Source organism: Anneissia japonica, unplaced genomic scaffold (genome assembly GCF_011630105.1).
Source record: "Anneissia japonica isolate Jap-2015-1 unplaced genomic scaffold, ASM1163010v1 scaffold287577_len299045_cov155, whole genome shotgun sequence".
NCBI lineage: Eukaryota > Metazoa > Echinodermata > Crinoidea > Comatulida > Comatulidae > Anneissia > Anneissia japonica.
This window is the reverse complement of record NW_022686369.1, coordinates 62,382-74,129: the sequence shown is the minus strand read 5'-3', so window position 1 is coordinate 74,129 and position 11,748 is coordinate 62,382. Positions and strand designations below refer to the sequence as shown.

At 36.1% G+C, this 11,748-nt stretch overlaps 1 protein-coding gene across 1 annotated transcript; it reads right to left on the bottom strand.

Moving 5' to 3' along the window:
- Positions 1-245: 245 nt before the first annotated feature.
- LOC117116825 (ADP-ribosylation factor-like protein 6-interacting protein 1) lies at positions 246-10,989 on the bottom strand. The gene is made up of 6 exons (XM_033260919.1): positions 10,828-10,989; positions 8,212-8,345; positions 6,758-6,877; positions 5,434-5,551; positions 4,598-4,682; positions 246-4,129 (listed from the first exon to the last, which is right to left on the bottom strand). The coding sequence occupies exons 1-6, from the start codon at positions 10,864-10,866 to the stop codon at positions 4,014-4,016; spliced, it is 612 nt and encodes a 203-aa protein (XP_033116810.1). The 5' UTR covers positions 10,867-10,989; the 3' UTR covers positions 246-4,013.
- Positions 10,990-11,748: the final 759 nt, after the last annotated feature.

Genomic DNA, 11,748 nt, shown 5'->3' with positions numbered 1-11,748 from the left:
TCCCATTATACCAGACATCCTAAATTGGAAGAAGTCCCTTCCGGGAGATCTGGTTAAATGTTTCTTAACACATCTAATACCATTTTGCTGCACAGTGATAAACATCAATGCAGATGGATGGCTGAACGGTTAGCCACAACCTACAGCCATAATATCGGTGCTGGTTCTAATGGCACACTTGTATATGGTTCTGGTGGTGGAACAAGTCTTCTTGGAATTTGCAGGGGATGGTTTTTTTTTTTTCGGAGATTCTCGCTTGCTTAAGGGAGTGTGGGAGGCCAACCTGATTTTTGGCAAATGGGACTCATGTTTATGCACACAGTAAATTCACCACTAAATAAGAAAGTACAGAACCAACATTAAATTACTTACACAAGGCATTGTACATAAAGTTCAATGGATCGTGGTAAAGGATCCATGAAACATTATTATTTTATAAAATATTACAATATATACAACACAACATTTTAGTGGAAAAGCAGCATTATATTTGCACTATTTTACATTAATTAAATATTTTACTTTAGAATGGACTAGAGGCACGACGTATCCAAATCCGCTTCCTTTGAGTGATGGATGACGCAACGCCATCCACTGATTGTTGGCAATGGCCTGAATGGATCGTCATCAAAAATGATCTGTTGAGCACTAATCGTGTTGTGTTCTTTGTAAAACTGCGTCGTAGTGAGTGCCCAGCTTTAGGAGTAGGCTAAGTATTTCGCAAAGAGCTACAAGTAACTGCAAAGCATATTACTCAGTGGAATTTTATCAGACTTTGACGTCCATGAAATTGAAATACAGTATTTTAGCAATGTATACCCAGCATAAAATCTGTTTTCCACTAAGCGAATTTATTTGTGCGAATTGAAAACGACGGTTCACTTACTGAGCTCTCATTGTTTGCACATTTTTTTGCTTCGCAAAAAGTAGAAACAGGTTGAACTACTGATTTTGCTGACGCAAAAAACTCCAATAGAAATGAGAATGTGCATAAACCGTCGCTTTCAAGCAAATAAATTTGACTAGTATAAAACAGGCTTAAAAAGGGTGTAAAACAACTTTTTACCTAATTATGGAAATGAACCTGTAATTGTAAGTACAATTTAGTTTCTAGGCTCTCTATTTCCAAATTCCTTGATCCACCACTAGAAATTGAATCCGCACCCTTATGCTGGAAGCTATGCTCGTAAGCATGTATATGAAAAATGTTATGCCTTGAGCCCTGTCCAGATCACATTTTTATTTTAAAAAACATGTGACATGCCCATATATGGGCATACAACAGCTTTTTGTGCAAGAAAATTGATAATTTGGACAGAGCTTTAAGATTTGTCTACAGAGTTATCAAATTTAATCAAAAAGCGTCACATAAAATATGATGGAAAATAAGAGTAGAACACGTTCAACTTCTTTTGATACAATTTGATAGTTTGTGATATGATGTCATCGTACCCATATATGGGCACATCACATTTTTTTGTCACATAAAATTTGATAGTGTAGAATAAGCTTTACGCTGCTAGTACCTTAAGTGAACCGCACAGGAGATGGCCTTCATTAGTAAAAAGTACAAAACACAAGAAATATTTTTTGTGAATGGAATTGTCGTCAAATGCTAAGCTTCTAAGTTTCGAGGTTGTGGATGTAATTCCTGTATATTTGTCTCTAAAAAACAATAAAGTTCATTTTTAATATTTCTTAAACGTTTAAAAGAACAAGTACTGTACATATTAGTATATAAATCATCATTGCAAGACGTTGATTTTATGTGAAATATATGGTTACGAGATGAGATTATTAAATATTTCTTTCCGTGAATGAAGTTTACTATAAAAAAACTCCAAAGAGCAAAAAAACATGGATGACATGCTTAGTGGAGAAAACAAATGGTATCAAATTAAACACACACATCAAAGATCACACCATCTTCAACCCACTGCAGCCTATACAACAATTACCCCAGATTGGTCATTAATTTCTATTCTGTACTTTGAACACATCTGGTGTGTTTATATTTTTGTATGAAAATTCAGCAAGCGCCCCTGCTTATCAGCTATCGTCGAGTAACCTTTTTGCTTGTGTGAACCGTTAAATCTATCCTCATGGATTTATGTCATATTTGAGGAGTTTTTTAAGGATTTCTGTTTTAGTTTTTTCCGGTTTTTTTTATAGGGTTTCAATTAGGCTTGAGAAACTAATTTCTCTTTACATGGTTTTAGTCCATTAAAACGGATCCATTAAAAACGATAAGTTGCGCGTGTCGTTGCGTTCTTCATAGAATGGTGTCGGTTAATGACCGTCTGTCGCAGTGATTTCCCACCTTCTGTTGCCTTAAAATACAGTAGATGGAACTAAAGATTTCAATAAATTATGATATATAATCTTTACACTAATGTATATACCTAAATTTTCAGTATACAAACCTGCAATACAATTCACTTCCTCAATAGTGTTTATACTAAAAAAAAAAACCTATTTGCACAACAAGTTAACAGAAACCAAAAATATTGATTCCTATAGTGATTACATCAAGAAATCTGATATATTAATCCATATTTCTAAACTGCATTTCACATATTTCTTTGTATTGATGATAATCTTTGAAAAAGATAAAGCATTTTCTTACCATACTGTAGTATTCAAACTAAAATGTATAAAGTATTTAAGCACAACAAATGTTTATTCTGGCATCTGCCTCTAAAAGTTTAAAAATGTCTAAATTTATAAATCATTTTAGTTAACTTTCACACATCAACTCTATGACTTTTTTTGTATTACTGTTCAAATATTTTATTTAAGGTAAATCACGGGGGGATCCAAGAGGAGGTAATGGGGCTGGGCCCCCTCCCAAAAACAAAAGCGAAAAGAAAAAACATGGTACTCAACAACAAGCTAATTTCCTGTTTTAATTTCATTTCTAAGCAAAAAGCACACACATCACCCATTCTTGCTCAATGCTTTGCGCATTGCATGGCCCCTGCCCACACTTTTCTCTACATGCATTCAGGGTTCACGCGGGTCACTCATCTGGGTCAAAGTTTAATATTAATGCTTTATCACCATGGCACTAGTTGAAGATATGTCTGTGATAACTAGATATTGATTATCATGTGTCTTTAGCTGAATGCTGAGGTGCTGGTAACATAGGTATATATGGGCAAGACCTTTGTTCTGCACTGGGTGATTCAAAGATATACTGTCTGTCATATATTCAATTCAGTTGCAATAATTTGGCTTTTTTATATTTATTTAATGTCTGTGATAAATCCAGATAAAACCTGCAAATAAAAAATATACTTAACTGCTTTATTATTTATCAAGAAAATTATCAACTTTGAATAACCCACAGATCAAAGTAATTAATTTTTTTTTTTCTTGATTTATAAAATTGTTTTATTTTGACTGCCAGCCAATTTAAAGGTCTATGTGAAGTATATAGGAATGGCATTATTTGGTGGAGAAAATTTAATTCTTTTATATTAATTAGCAATTGAAAGCCAATAAGTAACCAATTAAGTATTAAATTAAAAGTTTGTTTTTTTAATGGTAATGGTGACACAATAAAATTCCATATAGCCATGTTGTACCTATATATGGTCATGATATGATGTCATCATGACCATATTTAGGCATATCACATGTTTTTCTTAAATAAATTTTGATAATCTAAACAGAGCTTTATACTGCAGGCCTATATGATCTTTATGGACCGAAAATCACTACCGATTAATTCATCACGGACATATATCTTCAACTGGCATTACCCTACAATTTTCAAATCGGATGTCATCGTGAGAATATTAAAATGTTTTCTACAACGTGACTATCCCCGACGCAGAGCTTATAATAGATGCGACAAATAATCATGTCGGACTGCATCATACAATGCTGTCTGAGTAGGTCTTAACATGAGTGAACATGGATATCAGTCATTTATCCTTTAACTACAGGTGGATACTATGCAAATGAGATGGTATTTTCATTAAGATATACCAGATGGGGATTCAGCATTTTTAATCCTTTTTCTTGTTCCGTCCCAAAGCTTCAAGAACTTGTTTAACAGCAATACTGTAATACTTGTGAAGAAGACCGCGGTGATGTAATCCCGGTAACAATACCATGAATAGCACTGGGAAAAATTACAAAACAGATGATATAGTTAGAAACTAATAAAGTGGGTTCCTCCACTTCCATGTACTTCACAATTCACTATTAACTTTTAGGTATAATAAAATAATTTCTGATGTATTTTTTTTTATTCATATATATACCAGAATAAACACAAACAATAAAGTACTGTACGTCATTACAAGGACTGACTGCTCAGGCTTTCAAAATAACGACATCAGGATATGTGGAGGGGGAAGGAGAAATAAAGTGAGATTTAAAGGAAAGGAAGGAGGGAGGACTGTATTATTTTGATAATAGGAAGTTCAATTTTAAATACATCAAGAATTTGGTTTGAACAATTGGAAAAAAATTTCTCTTGAAATTGAATATATATTGCACTCAAGAATAATAAACAAAAAAACAAACCAACCAATTAGATGTGACAGCCTGTGAACAGGTTTGACCAATGAGAAATCAACACACTTACCAAATAAGTAGGTGAGGAAGAAGTTAGGAACTGCGTTCCCAACGAAGGCGATTATTCCAAGAACTATCAGCACAAGAGCACAATACTATAAAAAGGAATACAATTTAAAATGTGGACAACATATCTTTATCAAGATCGCATAGACTACTGTAATAATGAAAGACAGCACACATCCCTTGCATGAGTTTTTTAACTGCAATTGTTCAGGATTTAGGTTGTACTCTTCATACCCGCCACACTATTAATGTAGCTCTTTTTATTCCCTGCTCGACCCACCATTTTAACGAATTTGCAATTACATTACCTTTATGCATTTTTAGTTTTTTGTGTATTATTTTAAAACGTTTGATGTTGTTTATGTTTATGCTTGTGGTGAGCTATCAGATACAAGTTAATTATCCAGGGACCGTGCGTTCCCCCAAAATAGTTCGCGCCCCAGTCACACCCAGCCTTAAAAATGTCCGAAACAATAAAAATCACGCTCAAGTAGGTAAAAATCACCTCATATCACCTCTATTTTGTGACCTAACACCCGCTCACTTAATCATAGAGGCAACACCCTGCACCACCAATCAACCCCTTCCCCATTTCAAGACTCTTAGATATGCTTCTACAATTAGACTGTGAGGCTACATTTTTTGTGACCTTGAAGGAGTATATCAGTATGAATGATCATTTGGGTCAAACAAATTTGACAAAATTTTGTCTTTCAAAACAAAAGTTCACAAAATCATTGAACTTTCGGTAAACCAACATTTTTATGATTTTGTTATTGATACTCGCACATGCAAACCTTCAAGAAAAACAGAAGTTAATAATTTTTTTCTGATTCTAACCTGTTTAGGTTTGTTTGATTTCATTTCCTTCATCTCTGAGGTGAACCTAGTCACTTTATTCTTGGTGTTGACGATGCCGATGCAAATCTGCTGGTACTGCTGCTGGTTGTCAGGCACCCTGATGGAAGACATAGTAAACAAATTGTTGACATCATGATTATGACTTGGTTACAAATATCACAAACACAACTTTGCATTAAAAGAGATGGTGGACAGGCTCATGAGGCTGACTAGTACCAAGATCGACAATGATGATGATGATGATGATGATGATGTTTGTAAGAGTTGATGCTGATGGTAATAAGGTTGACAATGCATAACATATCAGTCTTATGGATCATGCCTACCTATATAGGACACATACACTGCTTAGCTCAATGTGAAAATCAATAATGTAGCAACTTGTAATGAGTACCTTAAAAATACCAGGTTACCATTTTCACTCATAGAGAGATGAAAATGATAAATACATTAAAACCTTGAATTGAAGCCCTGGACTTCTTTTTTTTTGCAAACTTTGGATGGACAACTTTTAGAGATGGGCTTCTTTTCGAGGCTACTATAGGGGGCTTCTTTTCAAAATGAATGCTGTAAATTTTGTGAATTTGTACTATAGAACAATAAATAAGGCCACTGTAACATCAACCTGTATCATGAAGTGTATTTACCTGTAACGGGCATTAAATCACCTAAACTACTGTATAAACCAAGATTGTTTTTAATTATTTTTTTTTTAATTCATGTACAGTGTATGTACTGTACCAGCTTGAAAAGAAGCATATGCTACCTTGAAAATGGATTCTTTTGGAGGCTAATCTTTCAAACTAAAGAGGGGGCTTCGATTCAAAATAGGCTTCAGCTCAACATTAAGCCTGCTGGGCTCCAAATCGAGGTTTTACGGTATGATGATCAGTAGCAGAGCGGTAAGGCAGGGGTGCCAATAACTAGCTGCTCACCCTGGGTTCGGTTGGTAGAACCAAGTCTTCTTGGATAAGGACTTAACATGGAGGTCAGTGTACAGATCTGGCTTGTGCACCAATTGCATCTTTTGGGAGAGTACGGGGTTACCCTGATACTATGGTTCATTTCCGCCCCTCTCGTTGTGGAATGATGTGAAGATGGAGCTACTATAAACGCATCTTTATGGTCGCTAGATAGTCACGGACCCCAGCCACACATACTTTAGCAACAATGACACTGCGAGTTTAATAGCTAATTACGTTTAATGATGATAATTAGAATATACTGATGATGGTGATGATTATGATGATTATGATGATGGAAATAATAATGATGGTACTCTACAATGACCTATTGAACTCACCATTCTCCAGTGTGGATATATTTTGTGAATACTCGAGGTAGGAAATAATCAATGAGACAGACAACCATGGCTAACAAAGAGACAGTGGTAAGTATTGAGGGTTCCAGGTACCAAATTGCACTACAAAAAAAAAAGACAACATGTTAAGATCAATCCACACTGTCAAACTTTATGTTACAAATTTGTGTGATGTGCCCATATATGGGAATGATGATGCTATATTACACCCAAATATGGGCATATTTTTTGTCACATAAAATTGGACAGAGCTTTAACTGATAAAATTAATTTATACTAAGATATTAGTTTTATTTATTCAATAGACCGATTCAGCGATGTTTGTTTACAGGCCGTCACGTGACATAACTTGGGTATACCATGGAAAACATTACAGTAAGATCAGTGCAAAATATAAGAAAAGGTAATGTTATGGTCACGAAAACAACCAAACACTGAGAAATAAATGGTAAGGAAAGGCAATACGACTGTCAAAATAGTGTTTATTTACTTATCCTACAGTAGCATTCTCCTAGCATTATATGCTTTGAAATTTAGTGATCCTTTGTAAACCTTACCTAGCCTTAAAATAGTAGCCTAGTTTGTGGGGTTGAAGACCCTTGTGCATACCTAAACAGGCCGTAGATGTGCAGAAACCTAGGCTTAACATTTGTCGAAAAATCTCAATGATTGCGGCCAGTATCCTTTAGAACATTAGCAAAACATTAAGGAAAAATTCTTAAGTTCGATTTCCAATCAATTTGGTATAGTTTACTAGGAATTATGATGATCTTTACAGCAATAACAAAGGACAGCCGCAATAGCTATCTCCATGAAAAACACTGCTGTGCCAGTCCATTGTTTACATCCAACATCCAAGTTAGATCATGTGACGTCCATCACCGAATCGGTCTATTACAATCTGAAACAACTAGTAGTTATATTAATATGATAGTATGGTGATGATGATAAAGATAGCGATGATGATGTTACTATTATGAGGCTGGTCTGGTAGATGAAGAGATTGAAGATTGAAGATGATTGATTGAAGGTGAAGAGATTGATGATGAGGATAAGGATCATGATGATGTTGAAAGCTCTTTCCCCACTAACAAATTTTATGTGACAAACTTTATATGACATCATCATGCCCATATATGGACACATCATGCCCATATATGGGCACATCATGCCCATATATGGGCACATCATACCCCATATATGGACACATCATACCCATATATGGGCACATCATGCCCATATATGGGCACATCACACAAATTTGTCACATAAAATTTGATAATGCTGACAAATCTTAAGCGAAATTTGTTCATCTGCATTTCTTTAGAAGTGAATAGAATATTGAAATAGGCACACAGAGGCATTGTGACATATACACTATATCAGTGCAAAATTATTATTAATTAACTTTATGTGATTGTAGAGAGAACACTCACAAGAATAGTGCACTGACACATCCCGCCATGATGCCTGGGTACGAATCCTGTTCCCATTTCAACCACCTATCTACATGTAGCAAGATAAACCGCCAATCATGTAACATCTTCTCTACTGCTGCTATCTCTTCATCCTGTGGAATTCAGTGAAGAAAAAAAGCATTTGTTAAAAATACATTGACAGCTATGATGACTAAAAATGTTGTTTTAATACAGGAAGTTTCACTGTACAGACTACATGACTCAGCACCCTGGCTGTGACTGCATGATTTTTGTATATTGATTAATACCTAGTTGGCCTGGTGGCGGTGCTAGGGGAAAGCAAAGGGGGAATTTTCCCCCCTTTCCCAGTGGCAGTTCCCCCACCCCCAGTTTTGCTGGAAAAATGAACACTGTAAGATTGGCCAACAAAATTAATTCTGCAATCTGTCTGTCTGTCATTTCAAGACCACTGGCCACTTAATTACTAACAATGCATTTTTAAACACAAGTTTTACATTTTTAATAAATATACTGAGCATTTACATAAAAAGCAACTGCATAGAAGCGCTACCTGTTAATGTGTGTTGTGAAACATTATAATTGTATCTCCAGAAAACTACGCCAGAAAATATTTCCCCCACTAAAATTTTACCTTGCTGAGGATTCTTCGCCCCCTGGAACACTTTCGAGAGATTTTGAGTGACGCTCAACCACGCCCACTTCCTTTCGTTGGGGTCCTCAGACCTCCTTTGAGCAAATCCTGGCACCACCACTGTCCATGCAGCGAACTTTTCATGTTACTCTTTTCATGGTATAATCATTTGCGGGCTAGAGAGATTGAAATCGCTTGCAGGTTAGATTAGACCCACACCGGTCAGTAATTCTCCTGTTAAGTTACAGGAATTATGTGGCAACCCGCAATCTCTTGAAACTAACCCATCATCTATTCTCAAACTCATTTTGCATGTTTTAAATATTGTAATTATTAATAATTTGTCTGCCTCAATTAAGCTACTTTTTATCTTTTTTTAAGAATCTCAATTTCATATGGTGCATTTCACATTCCGGAAAATATAAAAAGGCGCTGGTATCAGTATTTCTCTGGTTACTGGATACTTGTGGTAAACCAGCACATTTTTGTTTTTGTGCAACTATCTCTGATCTCTGGAGAGTATACCTAGTCGATGCTTTACGCGAGCAACCACATACGTTTAATGCCATACCATCCTACCAGGTAATCATTTATACTCCTGGGTGGAGAGACGCAAACGTAAGTAAAGTGACTTGCCCAAGGACACAAGCTGGCGATGGGCATCAGTCTTGAATTCCGGAGCTCACAATCAGAAGTCCAACACCATACATGTTGCTCCACATGCTCTGGTAAACCATGTGCAGCAAAATAGTGCTAATATGAAGTGTTATGAAATCTCATATAAACCAAATGGACCCAGAAATGGTTTCTCCCAATTTGGAACCCATGGGCAACTATTTGGTGACCTCTGATCTACAGTAGATAGCTCCAAATTCAACATAAATCCTGAAATCAGATTACTATAGAGTCATCGTTCAGCTCATCATTACCAGTTGTGCTTTTATGTTATGATGACATTTCCACCTGTCAAAAACGTTAACCCTCATACTAGAGCCAGAAGACAATCATTAACCAATGAGTACTGATCAAAATATGCATGAGTTGCAATATTGGAAGCAGTCTATATAATGGAATGGTGCTGTAACTTGGTGGTTAATATGTTTGCTTTCAATCACAGGGTACCAGGTTCAAACTCTGTAACTGCAGGATTAGCAGACTTCTCAAGTACTACGGAAATTCCTTAGTTTATTTTATTTTTATTTTTATTTTATTCATTCTGGCAAAACAAATAACAATATAAAACATTACAATTATACAAGAAATCAGAAATTCACAAACATGAAGAATACTTAGGTGAGCCAGGGAGCAGCAAAAGCCAGACCACTGTGTGGCTCCCAGAAAAGAAAAAAAAAAGGAATATTAAACAATAATAATATAATAATGTAATAATAAGTTAGACCTAATTGGTTGCTATAGAAATTTTGCCTAATTACAGATGTACGGACATTAGACAAAAATACTATGGAAATTTATCATAGGCCAAGACCTATAAACGAATAGGAGGCTAACGTCCAAAACAAGTGACTTTTTCATCAGATCTTTGGTTATATTGTCTTAAGACAACTCGTACTTGTCAGATTACTATTGACCCTAGGTAAGCCCAGAAAAGAGAGTTATTTTTGGGCGTCTAGAAAACAAAAAAATTTGCAGGACATTCCCCCGGACCACCTAAGAAGTAAGGTGTTATCTTGATCGGCCCACATCGGCATTTTTTGGTAGTCACTGCAGTGGTCTTGTTAGGTAGAATGCCTGGAATTTCGAGTACCCAGACTTCTGGCTACCTAGGCCTAGCCTAGGCCTAGGAAGGATTCGGACAGGCCTAGCCTAGGCCTAGGTAGGATTCGGATAGGCCTTGCCTAGGTCTAGGCCTCTAAGCCCTACCCTAACTTTAAGTAAGCTAGTCTGGCCCTAGCTAGGCCTAGTAGGCTAGGCTTAACACCATTTATGGCATTTAAATCAAACGCAATTTACCATGAACTTACTTTACTTATTTCGCCATCCGTTTTTCTTTCAGTTGCCATATTTCGTTTTGCTAGTAGGCCTAGATAACGTTTACTATAATTTTGGAAGACGTTCCTTACGTTGTTGACAAATTGAATAAATCGTCGTTGTTGTTATTTTTTTTCTTTATTACAAATACATTTTAAGGAGGGCGCTATGATAGTTAACATCTCCCTCTTCAAACACCATTCCAAAACCCAGCAGCACACCAGAGACCGCGGTATCGATATCTGTTGCCAATAAACTCGGATCTTCATGGGTCACGTCCCCCTCACCGGCAGTGGCGACGCCAGCGTCTGCAATCGGGGGTGGGGGAGTGAGGGCGAAAGGTAAAATTTTAGGAGGAAATATGCTGGGGGCGTGGTCGGGCGTCGTTTAAAATGTCTTGAAAGTGATCCAGGGGATATGCCTACCCCGAAACATATGATAATTTAGGGGGGTTTCGCAGATAGTCTATTAATATGTAGAAAATACTTTTTTTTTCTTCCCGATGGTTTTCTTTTTTTTTTTTTTGGGGGGGGGGGGTAGTTAGCAGACGAGGAAAAAGAACATTTTCTCTGGGAGATTTCTGGCTCCCCTGCTTGCACATATTTAAGCTGGTTTGGTTCCCCACTTTTGGACTGCAATGTAATTTCATAAGTCAAGAAGATGCCTGAAAATTGTTGAAATGAACTCATGAACTGCATAAATGACCCACCAGGAACGAAAGAGTGCTGTATCAGAGTACTACAATGAAGATGAATTTTATTTTTCCTGGCCATCTAGAGGTACATCATTAAATAAGTTCACCAGGCTCGTAGATAACAGCAGATATATAATTTTCTTTTAACAAAACCAAGTATCACTTATTATTATTATTATTATTATTATTATTATTATTATTATTATTATTATTATTATTA